Raw genomic sequence first — 20,450 nt, 5'->3', positions numbered from 1 at the left:
AGTATTGTTTCGTTGGTATTGGGTTCCGGCTCGTTTGGCCCAGGCTAACCCTGCCTGCAGTGATCGATGCTTTTGGGGTTGTGGCCATCGTGGTGACGTATTGCATATCTGGTGGTCATGCCCAAGACTTTCATTTTTGGTCTCATGTGTTTGGCCTCCTTTTCACCTTGTTCCATCTCTCCATACGCCGGGATGCGCGGTACGTTTTTTGTTTTTGTTCCTACCGGGCCTCTTGGCTCACCAGCAGAAGTTGGCTTCCTATTTGTTTTTGTCGGCCACTAGAACAATTGCTCAGGCATGGAAGAGCCTGTTTGTCCCTCTTCAGGGGGTGCGGGACCGTATGACCACTATGATGCTTAATGAACAGATGTAGAGTATGTGTAACGACTCCCAATGGAAATTTTTAAAAATATGGGAGCCGTGGTTGCAATATGCCTTTCTTTCGCTTCCCCTAGCTAGTCTGGGGTTGTGATGTTGCTCGGTACTGGCGTTCCCGGACCCCTGCTCATGGTCTTTGTGACGGGAGTCACTTTGGGTGGGGGGCCCATGGAACACAGCTCACTTTGGAGAGGTGGGGAGACCCCTGTCTCAGCTCCCCATATCCCTATTATGTGTAAGTCACCCTGTGCCTGTTAGGGGTACAGGGTGATCTGTCCTAATATTGTGTAGACCTGTATAGGTGGGGTGGGGGGTTGTGGATTGTTTGGTGTTGTGTGGTTGCATCCCGTTGTTCTATTGTGGGTCTTGCTTTGGAGCAAACTATTATGGGATGTATGTGTGTTGTATGTGTATTGGCTTGGTGGGGGTTGTCTCCAGCAGCCCTTCTGGTGGGGCAGTCTGCTGGTGTATGTCTTGTTACTAACTGTAGATCGCCCCGCCCTGTGTCATTATGCAGGGGGGGGGGGATTGCCCCCTGAGTGTATATATCTTGTATCTGTGTTCAAATAAACTAGTCTACCTCCTGGTTTACTTCAAGATTGGTGTCATCTAGTCTTGTATGGTCTGCTGTGGTGTCTGTTGTCGGTGTTCGGACGGGGAAGCGGCAGTCTGGGGTCGGTTCCGTTAGTCCTGTCTTTTTCCTTTTGTACTCCTTCCTTTTCTGTTTGTTTTTGGAGTGGCGGTGGATAGCTGCCTTTTTGGTTTGCGGTGATGTTTACCAATGTTTTTGTCATTTATGTGCCATTGCTAGCCCCTGCATGGGCGCACCTTTTGCTCTGTTGGTGTTAGAGCGCTGTTATCTTTATTATTTGCAAATGATGGCCTCTGTGTGGGTGTGTCTTGTTCCTGTTTTTCTTTTTTTTTTTTTTAAATGTTTATAAACTAATAAAAAAATCATTGAAATACAAACGCCAAATGCTTGTAAACGGTTTATGCACATTTGCGTTTTAGACATGTTTTTTGGCTGGTCTTTATCCAGATGCTGTCCGGAGCCTTTTTTTCTTCATCAAAAAATGCATGCACAGCGTTTTCCATGTATTCAAATGGACCCGGTACACCAGCGCAGTCAGTTCCAGGTTTCTCGGGAAGGAAAAAAATGGTAGAATGTGCCGCATTATGCTCATGATGGGATCCATAGTGAACACTTAGATTGTAAGTTCCCAGGATCAGGGCCCTCCTAACCCTCTTGTATTGAACTGTATTGTCTCCCGTTATATTGTAAAGCGCTGAGCAAACTGCTGGCGCGATATAAATCCTGTATAATAATAATACCAGAAAAGACAGGTAATCTCAACACATACTGCTCTCTCTGCTTCTACTCTCTATTTCTCACAAAATGTCTGAAATGGTTAATTTACTATTTTTCAGTGCATTCTGGGCATCTGGGAAGGTCTCCTGAGGTTATCTTTTAAAAACACTTCTAAATGCAAACGCACATAAACACGGCTAAACTGACTTTTTTTCACCTACGTTTTCTAGCAGTCAATTTCCAGCAGTCGTGTACTTGAGCCCTAAGAATGGAGAGAGAGAAACACTGGCTACAGCTGCTCTCTGTAGCTTCTGCCCTGTGGTGCTAAAGTGGTTAACAGAGGGAGCTGCTGAGCAGGAAGCGTTCAATAGATGGAATCAGACAGCATTGCACTGTGGGAACTGTAGTGCAGAAGATACTCTACCAGGGGCGGACTGACAACTCATGGGGCCCCCGGGCAATAGGGGATCATGGGGTCTCTGTGTCCTTGCCCAAACTCAAAAAAGCCTATGAAAAAGGTACCAGGGGCATCTCATGGGGCCCCCTACTAACCCCGGGCCCTCGGGCAGTGCCTGAGTTTCCAAATGGTCAGTCCGCCCCTGTAGTCTACTGTAATGAAGAGTGTTTGAAATGCAATTCCCAGAGGGATATAGCCAGAACGGGGGTAAAGAGCTGCATTTTCTCACCCTGTAGAGGACCCGATGTCCTCTTGCCACGAGGGAGCCTTGAGAGTGCTCATTTCTGTCCAGTATGCACCACCACTGCTGCATGATGGCAGCCTGAGCAGGATTTGGAGTGCTGAGTCCAGGTGTGCCAACAGCCAGTCATCAGTGGCTAAATCACGGTGTGTGTGACCGGATGATCTCTAGGACTGGTGAGCTGTGGGGATTAACTGTCTGCTGCTAAACAACCTGAGCCCTTTAGAAACTGATCATACAGTGGCCACCTAGTAGCCATATTGCTGCCTGCAGGCTCGACTGGGACTGTTCTGATGCTCACCAACAGTACAATCAGGTCCCCGAGGCTAGCCGGCTGAATTTAGGAATAAAGACTGTCCCTTACAGCTGCTACACAAGAGACCTTCACTTATTGCTTGTGCTATGATGTACCTTTCAGGGGACATTGCACCATATCCTAGCCATTTTCCTAGAGTGCACTCTAGACTGGGTATTGGATTATTCACATTGCAGTTAATGATGATATGCACTGTTCATTGCTGGCATCATGTGCTAATCTCAATCTAGTGGTATGGAACTCTATTCTAACTTCCTTTAGCAAAGGGATTATACTGTCTAGTGGAGTGTGTCTGAACCTACCTTCTGTGTTCATTTATGTTCAAACCGCCATTTATTCTAACCCTTACAAACGTAGTGAGGGGCAGATTGACCATTTGGGAACTCGGGCACTGCCCGAGGGCTCGGGGTCAGTACTGGGCCCCATGAGATGCCCCTGGTACCTTTCATAGGCTTTTTTGGGAGTGGTTTGAGTGTGGGCGAGGACATAGGGGCCCCATGATCCCCTATTGCCCGGGGGCCCCATGAGCTGTAAGTCCACCCCTGATTGTAGTTCATTTACCACTAAGCGGTCTTGTCTATTTCCCAGTACAACGTCGCAGCCAGGTTCAAGGTATCTACACTTGTACTCCAATGAGTGTTTGCAGTAACTTTCACTCCACCAGGTGTCAAGGGGGCTGAGGTTGTTCTTGGAGTCGAGGCAAAGAACCGAGAACCCAAATTACCAAGCGGCTCCTTCGGCGGTAGCGCTACAATTCTCACTGAAGATACAAACTTTTGTTATTTAGTGCAGGGAAGGGAGGAGGGGTTAAGTATATCCCATTTTATTTAAAACTCTTCTACAGCCTACTTGGATGTACTGTGCTCTGTAGATATTTTTTACTTGGAGACCTGAACTGTTTTCAAAAGGTCCCTCCACGGTAAAAAGTTCAAGAGGCTTATCTAGAAAAGGAAAACCATGCCTTAAACTTTATAGCTGCGGTAAATAGAGCCCAATGGCTACAGCCGAATGGTTTCTGCATGCTTGAGTTGTGTGCAACTATTACATTTTTTTTTTTTTGTCTTCTGTATATCGTGACTTTTTCCTGTTTGGTCGTTGACCAATTTTGTTGAATGGGAATCTCATGGACCTTTTTTTTGATTAAAGATCTTCCCGGCTATAACCCGTCTTAGACTTGTGCTGTAAGATCGCATAATGGTTTTTCAGTCTCCCAGAGAAGTATCTGTGTATCCACGCTGACCTGTGACCCCGGAAAATGAGGCCCTGTGATCTTGTTCCACTTCAGTGACGGAGATCACAATTTTAGTTAACTTTTCCCTTTGGTGAACTTGTTTCCTATCCCCGGCCGCCCCTCACCATTGTGCGGAGCTACAGAAGGGAGCTGAGTAATAATAAAGCGTTGTTTCTGGACACAAAAAAGGTTAATTAAAAGGGAATTCAGCAAATATTACCTTTTTTTTTTTATTAGGTTATGTGGTTATCCAGATCCAGAGGCCTCGTTCCCTGGGTTTCATGCTCAGACCAAAAAAATCATAGTGACCCTTTAGCTTCATACCAGGCTTCCTATGGTACCATTAGTTTGTTGGCCAATGCAACCTCAAAGACGCTACACAAATAGACTCTTCTTGACGTCTGAGATTGGATATGACAGTGTTTTGGCCAAGGGTCTGAGATTGGTTGGGCCAGGGTTTTGGCCCGGGGGTCTGAGATTGGATAGGCCAGGGTTTCGGCCCAGGGTGTGAGATTGGATAGGCCAGGGTTTCGGCCCAGGGTGTGAGATTTGGATAGGCCAGGGTTTCGGCCCAGGGTCTGAGATTTGGATAGGCCAGGGTTTCGGCCCGGGGGTCTGAGATTGGATAGGCCAGGGTTTCGGCCCGGGGGTCTGAGATTGGATAGGCCAGGGTTTCGGCCCAGGGGTCTGAGATTGGATAGGCCAGGGTTTTGGCCCGGGGGTGTGAGATTGGATAGGCCAGGGTTTTGGCCGGGGGTCTGAGATTGGATAGGCGAGGGTTTTGGCCCGGGGGTCTGAGATTTAATAGGCCAGGGTTTCGGCCCAGGGGTCTGAGATTGGATAGGCCAGGGTTTCGGCCCGGGGGTCTGAGATTGGATAGGCCAGGGTTTCGGCCCGGGGGTCTGAGATTGGATAGGCCAGGGTTTCGGCCCGGGGGTCTGAGATTGGATAGGCCAGGGTTTCGGCCCGGGGGTCTGAGATTGGATAGGCCAGGGTTTCGGCCCGGGGGTCTGAGATTGGATAGGCCAGGGTTTCGGCCCGGGGGTCTGAGATTGGATAGGCCAGGGTTTCGGCCCGGGGGTCTGAGATTGGATAGGCCAGGGTTTCGGCCCGGGGGTCTGAGATTGGATAGGCCAGGGTTTCGGCTCGGGGGTCTGAGATTGGATAGGCCATGGTTTCGGCCCAGGGGTTTCATCATTTGGGGGGAATTACTAAAGGCAAATAGTGTATTTTGCAAGTGCAGTTGCACTCCTTTTTCATAGTAAATGTGGTAAAGCTTCACTTTTGTAAAGAATATCCAATCGGGTGCAAGGAAAATAGAAAAAGTAGCATTTTGCTTGCCCATCATTGGATGATGGAAATCGGCAAAGCTTTGGCACATTTGCTTTGAGGGAAAATGAGTGCAACTGCACTTGCAAAGTGCACAGTCTATTTGTTTTTAGGAAATCCACCCCTGTGGCCTAGTGGAGGCCAGTTCTTCATCTGTGTGGTCTTCTGGAGGCCAGTTTTTTTTTTTTTTTTTATCAAACACATAGCCGTACTGTATAAAACACCTGAAAAGTATATAAAGAGTACTAGAAAGCACAGAATGTATAAAGGGCACTAAATGTTTATTAAATATATACATTTTACAATGTACTGTAAGTTATTGCAGCGCTTGAAACATTTGTCTGGAATTCAGCATTAAGCTGTCTGGGCAAATAACAGTGAAACTACTAGACCAGTCTACAACCAATCACAGCTCTACATTCAATTGTAGCAAACATGCATTTTTAAGTTTATGAACACACTTACCCTAATCTATCTATTTCCTTCCTTTCTAGGGTTTAAGGAAACCGCCTTCCTTTATGCCATCTCCTCAGCGGGGCTGACGCACGCCATGGCGAAGGCGTGCAGCGCAGGCAGGATGGAGCGCTGTACGTGTGACGAGGCTCCAGACCTAGAGAACAGGGAGGCCTGGCAATGGGGAGGCTGCGGGGACAACCTGAAATACAGCAACAAGTTTGTAAAGGAGTTTCTGGGGAAAAAGTCTGACCGGGACCTCCGAGCCCGTGTAGATTTACATAATACGAACGTAGGAATTAAGGTAGGTACATCACTGTATGGAACTTGTATCTCTTTCCAGGACAGTAAGACTTTTCGTGTTCATCTGAGGCCTATGCGATGAGTGCAGTTTGAGACTCTTCTGACAAAGGTCCATTGATGGTTGCATTGGACCTGCTCCCAAGTTTGGTTTTATTCCTGTAGGCTTTTTTTTTTTAATATATGGAGTGGTGATGGGTGAAAACCCTCTCCAATGGTTTTTCTTGATTCCCCAAGATAGAAATTGAAGAGGCCTTTACATTTGTACAGTGGTCATGAACAGGAGGTGAGGGTAAGTCTTACAATGGGATTCCTTTTTAGGCGGAAATCTCTCCTGGTTGTCCCCGACCTCTGGTCTCTGGAACAGGAAATGAAGGGTAATCTCACCCTAATATGTATAGACCTTGTAACAGTGCACTTTTTTCTCCCTTTTGCTCTAATCAATATACTATTGAAAGTGTACTTTGGGTTGTTTTTTTTTGTTTTGTTTTTTTTTTAAGTTCAAGTTCAAAAAAGTACCTCTTGATTCTGTCAGATATCTAGTGAGCTCCCACTTTAGTAGTAGGCCAACAACACTGCACCAAAATCTCAATGTTTCCCAACCCTACCCAGTGCCAATCGAGAATTCTGAAGCCAGAAAAGAGCTCATCTCCGTGCTGCTGCTTTTTTCCCTTTCCAGTCACAGACTGAGGCTGGCTCTGGGATGACGTGCTGCTTCTCTTTTCACTGTCCATTCACAACTGAAAAGACAGGAAAAACATCACCTGCACTCGAGTGGTAAGATGATAAAGGAACTTTAGGTCCTTGTGTGTCCAATGCCAGCACACACCTTGCTGTCCTCCTGAGGGTTGGGGAAATCCCACATTTTTTTTTGCATTTCCTGAGAGTAACTTTTTATTAAATCCAAAAGAAATATGTACTCACAAGCAACTGTAGTATCAAAGGCATATCAATATCCAGAGCAACCAGGTTAGCTCCCAAACACGAGAAGACCCTCAAATGGATGACACGTTTTGAGGGGCGTTCACCACTTCCTCAGAGCCAAATGCCTCCCTCGAAATGCATCAGGTATTTGAGGGTCGTCTTGTGTTTAGGAGCTGACCTGGTGACTTGGTCTGGTGTTCTGTACAGAAAGACGTGAGAACAATGTAACTGCCAAGTGTAGCACAGGCAGAGAGCATAGGAAATTGTCAGCTCAGGATTTTTAGGCAGGTTCAACAGACATAATTTTTGCACTAATCGAACGGAAATGGTAAACTGTTTTTAATGGTATCTTTAACAGACCTCACTGAAGACCGCACTTACAAAACGTTGTTGAGAAGATAGAATGAGGCCAGAGACGGGGGAACAAAAATGGTGAAAGTTCTGAGGGATAAAACCTACCAGGAGAGGTTTCACAAACTTAATATTTTACAGTGAGGAGGTTCAGGGGGGCAGAATTTTCAGTATGAAGCCAAAATCAAGAACACGAGGACATGACTTCAATCTATTAGGCAGAAAATTCAAATGATAGAAAGTATTTTTACTCAAAGGGTAGTTGATGCTTGGAATAGATTTCCAGCAGAAGTAGTGAGTCTATCACGCCTAAATGTGCTTGGGACAAACCTAGATCTATACTCTGACAAACTTCATGGACCACTTGGTCTTTTTACCACCATCTCTTTTCTAGGCTTCTACCTATAAGGAGCAAATAGATTATGGTTGGCGACTTGGTGGGTAATGTGTTGACACAATGGAACCAATAGTTTGTTCCTTGGCAGGACCGTATTTCTGGGGTGTAGGTGAATTGGTGAGCAGACAGATGTTTCTGAAACCTTCCAAACCAAAGCAACCACTTCCAAAATGGAACCCTAAGGCCAGGAGCCCCGTCAGAAGGGAAGAGGTGTCAGACGTTCCTTCCTGTCACTGTGTCGGTAAACAGTGCAGTGTAATGAGATTCTGTCGGGAAGTCTGGCCCTTCTAACCTCTCATCTCGCTGTTTGGGAAAGCATGACACAGATTATGAAATCATCAAGTGCTGCCTTCGGACCTATTGTGTCTCCGAAGGGGCTTTCTAGGTGACCTCAGCCTCTAATGAAAAGGACAGCCTGTCTGGCATTAGCCAGAGTGATTAAACCAAGAGCTTCTTCTTTGAGATGTCTGGGATGTGAATGGAGCTCTTATTAAAAACACAATTTCCTCTCTATTGGCAAATAAAACCCCTAGTTATTCAGCTGTTTATTCTCAGAAAGCAAAGTCCCTTTTCTGGCAGAGACAAAGCAGCCCCCTCCTCGCACGCCTCCTCTTCATTTATGACAAGGGCTCAGCTCCTCTTCAACCTTTTTCCTGTGTTAAGAAATCAAATTATTATAGCAAAGGCCTCAATCTCTATAGAGATTACTGTATATTCCTGTTGGTGACAACTCAAATTTTTTGGAATATTTCCTTTCTTTCAAATATGGATTATGTTTGGATACACTTTGAGATGGGTAGATGAGTTGGAGGACTAGGTATACAATAGTGATGGGTGATATGAGCTGTGGCAGAGTGATGGGTGGGATTTAAAAGGTTTAAGAAAATTAAAATATTCTGCGTGGTGGGAGGCACTAGACCGGATTTAAGGTGTGTGGGAAGTGAAGTTTTTAGGGGTTGCTGCCGAGGATGGTGGATGGATGGCAGGGATGGAAGTTTGGGGTGCTGGAGCAGATGGGAAACGGTCGTGGGGGCACTGAGGAGGATGGAAAGTGTGGTGGCGGGATATTTAAAGAGATGAAAGATGTGGAGGCGATGGAAGTTTGGGCCTCTGGAGGGGATGGAAGGTGTGGTGGAGGAGATGGAAGTTTTAGCTGCTGGAAGCGATAGGTGTGGATGAGGGGATGGAAGTTTGGGGCACTGGAGGAGATGAAAACTGTGGTGGGGGCACTGAAGAACATGGAAAGTGTGGTGGTGGGACATTTAAAGAGATAGAAGATGTGGTTGAGGCGTTGGAAGTTTGGGCCTCTGGAGGGGATGGAAGATGTGATGGAGGGGGTGGACATTTGTGCTGCTGGAGGAGATAGGTGTGGTGGAGGGGACGGAAGTTTGGGCCGCTAGAGGGGTTGGAAGTTTTAGCTGCTGGAGGTTTTAGCTGCTGGAGGAGATGAAAGGTGTGGTGGAGGGGATGGAAGTTTGAGCTGCTGGAAGTGATAGGTGTGGATGAGGGGATGGAAGTTTGGGGCACTAGAGAAGACGGAAACTGTGGTGGGGGCACTGAAGAACATGGATAGTGTGGTGAGGGAGCATTTAAAGAGATGGAAGGTGTGGTGGAGGCGATGGAAGTTTGGGCCTCTGGAGGGGATGGAAGTTTGAGATGCTGGAAGCGATGGGTGTGGATGAGGGGATGGAAGTTTGGGGCACTGGAGGAGATGGAAACTGGTGGGGGCACTGAAGAACATGGATAGTGTGGTGAGGGAACATTTAAAGAGATGGAAGGTGTGGTGGAGGTGATGGAAGTTTTGGCCTCTGGAGGGGTCGAAGGTGTGATGGAGGGGGTGGAAGTTTGTGCCGCTGGGGGAGATAGGTGTGGATGAGGGGATGGAAGTTTGGGCCGCTAGATGGGTTAGAAGTGTTGGCTGCTGAGTAGATGAAAGGTGTGGTGGAGGGATGGAAGTTGGTGCTGGAGGAAATTAAAGATGTGATGGGAGAAATGGAGGGGGTGACATTGTAGTTAGGGGAAGAAAGGTGTGATGGTGGGAATGGAAGGCTTGTTGAAAATGCTGGAGGAGAAAGGTATGAAGGGCACTCAGAAAAATATTCTGCACTAGGAGTAGAAGATGACACCAGTGATTTAAAATGAGGGAGGAATTAATAGTTTTGATAACAAGTTGCTTACTGAGACTGATGAATGCCAATTGGTATGTTAAAGCCACCTTTTGACTTTGAACACAACTTTTCCCTTTTTTCACATTATCCATCCTGGAAATACATAAAAACGTAAATGTTTAAGTTGCTCTCCTAATACCTTTCAAAGGGTTATCTTGCATTCAGAATTTGTAGCAGATCCTAATCTCAGACGTGGATAGATTGTAGGTTGTCCTCAGAGCTGCTTTTAAGGTTCCCCTCCAGTAAGGATGCAGTTAAGTGCGCTCACACAGGTTGCGCTCAGCTCAAGTACGGGATGTTTTAATTAAATGTGTCCATGTTTCTCAGCAAAGTATCATTAGGCAGGACTTTCCAAGTAGAATGCACTATGGTTGCTAAGTTTCTTAATCCCCCAAGGGCTGACCTTCGCTGAGGTGTGTTTGGTCAAGCATGTCCCACCGATGTGAGGGGCACCTTACAGGGAGATGCAGTTACCAGGCAGATCATGGCATTCTACCGTGCCTGGCCTGTATTGTCTCTCCACTTATTGAACTGTATGGGCAGGCCCAGTGTTCCCAGGGATGGCCGTTCATGTTTCTGCTCATGGAGTGCAGGGAGGAGGGAGGGTGAGAGAGGGGCCTCTGAAAATCATTTGTGTTTCGAATTTCTCTGCAGAAATATAATGAGCAGAGCTAGAACAAGGAAAATGACAGTTAACTCATGACGTGCCCATTGAATATGGTCAAACACTAATGCCCTGCACATGTTAACCCTTGGTGTTAACATGACATTGACAAAATGGTTCAGGATTTTTTTTTTTTTTTTTTACTTGTACATATTTTTCTTGATGAATAAAAACAAACAAGGGCGCACTCTCATCGTGCATTACCGTGGTATAACACGTAATTTATTAAATAAAAAGGATGTATACTCCCAAACCAACGTGATAATGGGCAGTAAAGGTGAAAGCCCTTAGCTCTGAGGAAGGGGGTTCAGCTCCCGAAACGCGTCAGCTTATCCGCATCATTAGACACAGTTGTATTGTGACTGTTTTTGTGGGTCACCTTTACTGCCCATTATTACGTTGGTTTGTGAGTATATATCCTTTTTATTTAATAAATTACGTGTTATACCACGGTAATGCACGATGAGAGTGCGCCCTTGTTTCATTTTATTCATCAGTGGTCAGATTTCCTGATCTCAGAAGGACAGCACCTCTTCGGTTGGCATTTGACAAATCCCTTGGTTTGCATGAAGATTGGAGTGCTGGTTTCGTTTATATTTTTCTTGATAATTGGGGGCTATTCATTGCTTTAGTGGCAAACATGTATGTGTGTTTATTTATCAAAGTGTTCCATATACTGTTAGCTTGTCATATTGACCTTCTTTTTTCAGACCACTGCAGTGTTCTACTGGAATATAATCATTAGATCATTGATCCTTAGCGGCCGTATATCAGCACCAGGGGCGGACTGACAACTCATGGGGCCCCTGTGTCCTTGCCCAAACTCAAAAAAGCCTATGAAAAAGGTACCAGGGGCATCTCGTGGGGCCCCCTACTGACCCCGGGTTCTCGGGCAGTGCCAGAGTTTCCAAATGGTCAGTCCGCCCCTGATCAGAACTTTTGCAGTTTGCCCTGGAGCAGGGGTGGACTGACCATTTGGAAACTCAGGCACTGCCCGAGGACCCGGGGTCAGTAGGGGGCCCCATGAGATGCCCCTGGTACCTTTTTCATAGGCTTTTTTGAGTTTGGGCAAGTACACAGGGGCCCCCTGATCCCCTATTGCCCGGGGGCCCCATGAGTTGTCAGTCTGCCCCTGCCCTGGAGCTGAACCTCTGCTCCCAGTGAAGGTAAGCGAAGGGTTAGTTGTAAAGAAGTAGGTTGGGGGGGTTTACTTATCCTATCAGGTCCATCATTAGAAATCACAGGGCCCAACATGCCTGCCTTACAGGACCCCTTCCCCCTTGGGTATGGAGGAGCCAACAGTTCAGACCTAGCTTTGGCTGTTCAGTCATTTGAACAAATGCCCCAACTGTTGCCCATTCAGTCCCCGCTTCTTTATATCACAGCTTTCTGCTGTTGATGGTTTCTAAGAAAGCAGCAGGTGCTGGCATTTGTCTCATTTCTAGAAACGGTGAAAGGTTCTGATGGGTTCCCCACCTGCAGACCCCCACAACCACAGCGCCTGGATTGTTGGGAAGAGGCCCTTGTTCTCCTCAACATGGCGCAATCTTTCCTGCCATGCTCCCGGATGTGAGTAAATAGTCCCTTCTTTCACTGGACCCTGCTGCTGAACTGATGGGGTCTGGGGAACTTCCATGTAAATACTGGGATCCACGGGCCATGAGATTACTGTGCATGCACTCGGAGGTATTTAGAGTCCTCTCTCTCTGTCCCGAGGTTCCTTGATTAATTGGTGGGGCCCAGGCCCCATACAGGAGGGCTGGCTCTACCCTGCCTATCAGTGGCCCTGTATCTTGGTTCTAGGGTTAGGTTTTGCATTTTTCGTTCTTGTTTTAACAGGTAGATTTGGAAGGTTAAAAAACAATGTTGCTTTGCCTATGGAGGGAAAAATGGCGGTCTGCAAAAGCCTTCCTGGGGCATTGCTCCATGGCATCCCATCGTGCAACCTGGCGCTTCTGGGAGTGGGGGAGCGTGTCATTGAAACATTTTCTAATCTTAGGCTACATTCACACTAGCTTGGCGTCAGACAAATAGAAAGTAGGGATCAGTGAGCACTTACAAATAGCTGCTATTGCACACTAAGGTATCCAGATAAAACCTCAAATATATGAACTGGCGTCAGACAGGCGTTTGGGGAGCGTTTTTAACACTTCTGAAACGCCTTTGAAAATTCTGAACTTGGCAGCACACGGTGCTGTTCACATGGAAGCATTAGCGTCGCGGCGAAACTGGCGCCTCATGTCGAGTCAGGAGGAGTTGAAGCCTCCCATTCAAGTCTATGGTGCCGCTCCTCAGACGCCTGGCAGGCGAAGTCTATGGTGCCGCTCCTCGGACACCTGGCAGGCGTTTGCGAGGCATTAAAACCATTTAACTTCATTATAGGCGTTTGCCAAACGTTAAAACCGCACCACAAACGTCTCAAAACCACGCATAGGGCGTTTGAGGAGCATTAACCAATTCAATACCGGGCAATTTTAGACCTTCCTGCCCAGGCCAGTTTTCAGGTTTCAGCGCTCTCACACTTTGAATGACAATTGCGCGGTCATACAACATTGTACCCAAACTAAAATTTTATCATTTTCTTCACACAACTAGAGCTTTCTTTTGGTTTTTATTTTTTGCTAAATTAACAAAAAAAGACCAAACATTTTGAAAACACGTTTTTTTCTTTGTTTCTGTTATAAAAGTTTGCAAATAAATAATTGTTCTTCATAAATTTAGGCCGAGATGTATTCTGCTCCATGTCTTTGGTGAAAATAACCCAAATTAGGATGTATTATTTAGTTTGTAGGAAAGTTATAGAGTTCACAAACTATGGTATAGATCTGAATATTGATCAATCCTGAAGCACTGACAGCCAATCTAATTTCTTGAGGTCCAAGAATGTCAGGACAGTACAGATACCCCCCCAAATGTCAGGACAGTACAGACATCCCCCAAATGTCAGGACAGGACGGATATCTCCCAAATGTCAGGACAGTACAGACATCCCCCAAATGTCAGGACAGGACGGATATCCCCCAAATGTCAGGACAGGATGGATATCCCCCAAATGTCAGGACGGGACAGATATCCCCCAAATGTCAGGACGGGACGGCTATCCCCCAAATGTCAGGACGGGACGGCTATCCCCCAAATGTCAGGAAGGGACGGCTATCCCCCAAATGTCAGGACGGGACGGCTATCCCCCAAATGTCAGGACGGGACGGATATCCCCCAAATGTCAGGACGGGACGGATATCCCCCCAAATGTCAGGACGGGACGGATATCCCCCCAAATGTCAGGACGGGACGGATATCCCCCCAAATGTCAGGACGGGACGGATATCCCCCCAAATGTCAGGACGGGACGGATATCCCCCCAAATGTCAGGACGGGACGGATATCCCCCCAAATGTCAGGACGGGACAGATATCCCCCCAAATGTCAGGACGGGACAGATATCCCCCCAAATGTCAGGACGGGACAGATATCCCCCCAAATGTCAGGACGGGACAGATATCCCCCCAAATGTCAGGACGGGACAGATATCCCCCCAAATGTCAGGACGGGACAGATATCCCCCCAAATGACCACTTTTTGCAGAGTAGACAGTCAGACGTACTTCATAAGAGGCATGGCGTGCTTTTTGAAGTAGTATTTTTTTTTTTGTCATAATTTTTCAGAAAATGAAAAAATTAGTTTCACTATTTTTTTTGCTTACATATTGTCACCAGTGCAGTACAGCATCATCTTATAACTGGCATGGCGGTGATCAGGGACACTGACTGGTGACAGTATGGGGAAAAAAAGTATATATTTTTTTTTTCTTTTTTAAGATTTTTTTTTTTTTTCATATTTCACTATGACCAAAGTAGTACTGTTATGATCCGCCAGGTGGTGCCCCTGGCTGCCCACTTGACAGACCTACCCAAAGCGTGGAGTCTAAGTCCCGGTCTGTGCTTTCACCAGGGCCCCTGATGGTGGGGATGGACTTGAAACAGACCGGGACCAGGTCACGACCTCCGAGCAGGCCCACCAGTAGCAGGGGGAACCTCCGGGGATGTATTGGTACCGGGAGAGCCAGATGTGAGGAGGACGGCAGGACCTAGCAGGATGGATCACGAGCAGGGGTCCCGTGGGGTAGGCGAGGTACAGAATCGGCAGGCGGAGAATCGTCTGGTCACACGCAGGGTCAGCAGGATAAGTTAGTCCGTAGAGAGGTCAAAACAAGCCGGGGGTCAGGATGGGAGAAGGCAGAGTAGTCAGGACAATCCGGGTCAAACACAGGAGCAGGCAGCGTAGTCAGGGTCAATCAGGGTCAAAAACACAGGTACAGGACTCAGGAACTCAGATAGACCTTGCGGCGATTACTGACAGTGCAGGGCATCTTTAAATATTGCGCCCTGCACTGTCATTGGCCGCCCAGGACGCGCCCCCGGGCTGTCATTGGCCGCCCGAGGCGCGCCCGCGGCTCCCACTGCGCATGCGCGGCGTCCTGTCATCCACGGCTCGCCGGGACCTGGTGCCTGTGTCCCGGCGTGAGCCGTCGCCAGCGCGCATGCGTCGGCCGACAGGACGCCGCGATCCCTGACAAGTACAATGTTACCATAGTAACATTGTACTACTTTGGGGAAGTGATCAGTATTTTTTCTTCTTTTTTTTTTTTTTTTTCTTTTTACACAATTTGCTTATAGCAAAGAATTACTTTGCTATAAGCAAGCATTTACCTGAATGACATCAATTCATTCAGGGTTTTTTTTTTTTGTGCTTAGCTGTGATTTGGCCACAGCTAATCACATGACATGTGCATGTGATTAGCTGTGACCATTCACAACTAGACACTAGTATACAATGGATGGCATGAATGAAGCCATCCATTGTATACAACTGTCATGTGACCTGCTGTGATTGGTCACATGGTACCGGCAACGGGGGCCAATACTCGGATCTGTCATCGGCCGTGTCCAAGGTACACGGCCGGTGACAGATCACGCCGCTGAGCGGCTCTGCAGGAGCTCAATCTGCGTGTGTGGCGTCCACCCGGAACGCTGATGACATTTGCCGGCTGCCATTCGGCCATAGGGCGGACGGCAAAGGGTTAAAAATGCTTCCCAAATGCCTGTCAAGTACTATAGGGGTGTTTGGCAAGAGTTAGAAGTAAAGCCAAAGACTGGGGGAATCAAATATGTAAATTGAAGGAACTATCATTTGAATGAAGAGAAGATAGAGAGTCGCCATACAAGATGGAACAAATGGGAGGAATTCAAAAAGTCAAGGCTAGCCCTGGAGGTTATGGGGGATTAACATAGAATAATATGGAAACATATTTTTTATTCTTTTATAGGGATTAAGATCTCCAGAAATGAACAGGAAAATGCAGAGGAGAAGGGGTCAGGGATTGGATGGGAGGGAGGGGTCGTATATCGGTGGGGGAGGGATGAAACAATAAATGTATTGATAATATGCTAAGGTTTTAATGAGTTTGTATAACTTGTTTATCTAAAAAATTAATAAATATTTAAATTAAAACAAAAAAGAGAAATAGTCAAGTGTGAACGAGCCCTAAATCTTCTGTAAAAATAAAAAGAGGGAAAACCCTGGGGGGATCTTGTCTGAATGTCTGTTCACGCATTTCCTGTTATAGGGTGAAGACTGTAGTGTACTTGTGTCCTAACCACTTTCCTGCATTGTCACCCTGTCCAATATTCGCTTCCATAGTGGCCTTTTTTGCAGGCGTGGTCCGTGGTCATCATCAGAAGCCGCCTTCCTCCTGAGAAATGTCATGTAGCTGGCACCTAGGCAGGAAGGCTGCAATAGACCGCAGGGCTGAGATGGGGGAAGGGTAGAAGAAGTCGATGGTTGCACGGTGCTTTAACAAGCTGTCATCCAGCGTTTTCCATGCGCTGTAACATTGGAGTGCAGGTCCACTTGAACTCATTTCTGCCTGTCGTCACCTTTTATCTGGGAATAAGATGAACAAGTCTGTAAGACGATAATCCACAATTCCTCTACAAGGAATGACTTCAGCCAAAACCATTATCTTTAATAAATGAGGCCGGCGTTTTGTCTCTTGACCGGGTGTCTGAAGTCAACGGGCGCTGATAAATGACTTCTTCCATGAATGAAGAAGCAGGTGAATGAAAAGCTCTGTTAGTCCGTGGAATTCTTCAGCTTCATGGAAAGTTGCCTATGTCATGGTGTCTCTAACTAGTCATTACCGTCCTCCCCTTCCCTCCAAAGGCTCTCATTTTCAACTTATGAGGGCTGTAACGAAACTTTACGTTTTTTTTTTGTTTTTGTTTTTTTTATTGTTTTTTTGTTTTTTTAAGTGTTACTAAACCCACAACAGTACAGTCTGTAGGTGCAGTAAAGCATGCTTGTTATACTCACTGTGGAACCTAAAGGGTTAATCCTCTGCATTATGCAAAAAGGCTGTTTTATTCATTCTTCTGAGACTCCCCCCTTTTTACTGTCCCCAGTTCAGTTGCTATAGTTAGAGCAGCAGTGGCAAGTCTGCACATGCTCAGTTTGGTGTGTATTGCTAGAGAGGTTTTTATTTTTTTGGGAAGTTGCTGGGCACAGGGCTAATCAGCGCTGTCCAGACAGAAGGCCAGGGGTTATACTCCTACAAGATTACATAGTGCTCGGCCAGACACTGAGAAGTCACAAATCTGCTATATCCTGCTGATAGGAAAAGGTATTTAGCAGTTTACAAAAATAATTGCATTTCCATGTTCTGTGTAATGTGGAAGACTGGACATAGTGAATGCTGGGTCCGGGGAGACTGCATATAGTGAATGCTGGGTCCGGGGAGACTGCATATAGTGGATGCCGGGTCCGGGCAGACTGGACGTAGGGGATGCCGGGTCCAGGCAGACTGGACGTAGGGGGATGATGGGTCCGGGCAGACTGGACGTAGGGGGATGATGGGTCCGGGCAGACTGGACGTAGGGGGAGGATGGGTCCGGGCAGGCTGGACGTAGGGGGAGGATGGGTCCGGGCAGGCTGGACGTAGGGGGAGGATGGGTCCGGGCAGGCTGGACGTAGGGGGAGGATGGGTCCGGGCAGGCTGGACGTAGGGGGAGGATGGGTCCGGGCAGGCTGGACGTAGGGGGAGGATGGGTCCGGGCAGGCTGGACGTAGGGGGAGGATGGGTCCGGGCAGGCTGGACGTAGGGGGAGGATGGGTCCGGGCAGGCTGGACGTAGGGGGACGATGGGTCCGGGCAGGCTGGACGTAGGGGGACGCCGGGTCCGGGGTTTAGTAACACTTTAACTTGCATAGGTTGTGGGAGCCGTCGTTCCTCATTGTTGGTGTCGGAAGAATTAGTGCTCCATTATTGGTGCCGGTGGGAGGAGCAGTGGCCCACTTATACTGAAAGTGAAAGGGGTTGGTGTCAGTGGAAGGAATAATGCTCCAAAGGCCAGATAAAGGCAAGCAAAGGGTTGCAGTTTTTGTAGACCACTGAGATTGATCGTGTAGATGCTGTACTTTCAGCAAGTGTGCTTTAGTTTAAAACCATTGCAATGGAGCGATTGCATATTTTGGATTACCTGGATTTTTGTTTCCCAGCAAAATGTTTTTTGATGATCTGGCTATTTTTTATAATGGTTTGGGGTCAATATAATGAAGATATGAAAAATCCTTCATAGAGAAGTTTTTTTCATCTTCAGTACAAAGGAAGGATTAGCAAAAAAACAAACCTTCTGTTGGGTATTTTACATTTTTTTTCCTTTTTAAATTTTGTGCCCTAATTTTTTTTAAAAATCTTTTCAGGTGATTAAAGCCGGAGTGAAGACCACTTGCAAATGCCACGGGGTTTCCGGATCCTGCACAGTCCGCACCTGCTGGAGACAGCTTTCGCCTTTCCACGAAATTGGAAAACAACTGAAGCAAAAATACGAGACTTCTCTCAAAGTAGGAAGCACCACCAACGAAGCGACTGGCGAAGGGGACATTTCTCCACCCAAAAAGCCCGTTTCTGGTCACAGCGACCAAATACCAAGGACTACAGACCTTATCTACATTGATGACTCTCCGAGCTTCTGTCGGATGAGTAGGTTTTCTCCCGGCACGGCGGGGAGGAGGTGTTACAAAGACAAAAACTGCGAGAGCATTTGCTGCGGTCGGGGACATAATACTCAGAGCAAGGTGGTGACGAGGCCTTGCCAGTGTCAGGTCCGCTGGTGCTGCTATGTGGAATGTAAACAGTGCACACAGAGAGAGGAGGTCTACACGTGTAAAGACTAACCTGCTCTCCTTTTCTCCATGGACAATATTAGAGACCATCATAGGATTTGAATACAAACAGGGTTTGGTTGGCAAAATTGGATGGAGACCTGAATTTTGTTAGCACTTTTTTTGGGTGTACTTGCCCAACTTGTGTTTTTCATGATCTGAATTTCATGGGGCGGAGGAGAATTTATCCATTAGTTCCTGTTTAGATAGTGGACATTCCATGTCATTTTTCCATATGGTCATCTCTTGGTCCTTTTTTTTTATCTTCTCGCCAGCCTTTGAATATCAAGACGTCACGATGAGTCAAACAAGGTACTCTGGGACCGGTGACTAGAGGCAAGAGTAACCTTTTTATTAGGACAAACAAAAAAACTGAGTAGCTGGATGAGAAGGGAAACATTCTACTTTCCAGTTTTTTTAAAGGTTTAAAAACAAAAAAATGCAAGTGCAGCCAGTAGGCTACTGTTGATGGTTCCTGCTGTGACACCTCTGTGTTTTGGGTTTTTTTTTTTTAAATGTACAAAACCAAACAACTTTTTGGTCTCGTAAAAACCATTATTTTATAATCTATTTTATAAATTGATGTTGCACCGTCGCAGAGATGTAAGATCAATGTACTCTTTAGGGTACAAAGTCAACCAAATCCAGATGCCTTTTTAGCACTATCACTGTCTTAAAGAAAAACCACTAGAAAAAAAAATGTATTTTTTCCTTTTTGTATAAATATATAGGTTTTTTTTCCTGGATTTTAAAAAACAAAAACAAAAAATCAAAAAAACAAACAAAAACAAAACCACCTGTGGAGGTTCATGTTAAAATTCCTCAGGGGCTAAACTACGTGAGCAGTTTTAATGATCGGGAAAGTCATTGACAAGCGGTTTGCTCAACATTTATTTTAGAGAGTCCAAAGTAGAACAGTGGTGCCTCGATAATAACCAGTCATCAGACTTGTGAAGTAAGCTGGTAAAGGGGGTCTATCCGGTTCAGGTCTGTGCCTCCATTTGCGAGATTGAGGGTTTTTTTTTTTTTTGAGAAATCCAATGGACCTTTTTAGAATTGTCAAATGGTCTAAAATTTTGACCTGAATTGAAAGAGGGGAAATATTTCCATTGGGATGCTTGTTCCAGTGATACTTCAATGGGGTATATCCTTCACTTTGGAGAGATCTCATGTCTTCTTGTTGTGTCTACAAAGCAGGAAGTGAAATCTCCGATGGCAAAAATATATACTGACCATGCTTATTATTGCGTGTTACCTGTTCTGGTGACTTACCCTACCATGATTGTCAATGGTCCACAAATTTTGACCCGAACTGAAAGAAGGGGAAATCTTTCAATTGTGTCGGTAATATACTGTACGTTGGGGAGATTTCCTCGCTTCCTGCTGTGCCTACAGGGCAAGAAGTGAAGGAAAATCTGTTCAATGGGACACAGATGGCAAAAATATCCTGACCAGGCTTATAATAATGTACTCTACCTGTTTGTCGGGTGAAAATTTTAGACAGTTGGACAAGACAATGAGGGGGAAATTTCTTAAATGAGATGCTTGTCCAATGGCAATCACGTATGGATATCCTTCACCTCGGAGATATTTCCTCACTCCCTGGTGACCATTGTCTAAAATGTTGACCCGACCGAGAAGGGGAGATCTCTCAAATGAGATGCTTGTCCATTAGCAGCCACGTCTGGATATCCTTCACATTGGAGATATTTC

General features: G+C 46.4%; 1 protein-coding gene across 1 annotated transcript; it reads left to right on the top strand.

Moving 5' to 3' along the window:
* The first annotated feature begins 5,565 nt into the window (after positions 1–5,565).
* LOC149434320 (protein Wnt-9a-like) lies at positions 5,566–19,174 on the top strand. Its single transcript, XM_089663819.1, has 3 exons — positions 5,566–5,572; positions 5,756–6,018; positions 18,276–19,174. Exons 1-3 carry the CDS (start codon positions 5,566–5,568, stop codon positions 18,747–18,749), a joined length of 744 nt encoding a protein of 247 aa, XP_089519945.1. The 3' UTR covers positions 18,750–19,174.
* The last annotated feature ends 1,276 nt before the right edge of the window (positions 19,175–20,450 follow it).

Source organism: Staurois parvus, unplaced genomic scaffold, assembly GCF_062004578.1.
Source record: "Staurois parvus isolate SC_StPar_1 unplaced genomic scaffold, SC_StPar_1.0 ptg001777l, whole genome shotgun sequence".
Taxonomy (NCBI): domain Eukaryota; kingdom Metazoa; phylum Chordata; class Amphibia; order Anura; family Ranidae; genus Staurois; species Staurois parvus.
The sequence above is the reverse complement of the archived record's forward strand: the minus strand, read 5'-3'. Positions and strand labels throughout refer to the sequence as shown.

What these genes read in the sequence shown, in the direction of transcription:
- LOC149434320 (XM_089663819.1), top strand. An exon ending in ATACGAACGTAGGAATTAAG is followed by an intron (nt 6,019 to 18,275) that starts GTAGGTACATCA and finishes AAATCTTTTCAG; the next exon opens with GTGATTAAAGCCGGAGTGAA.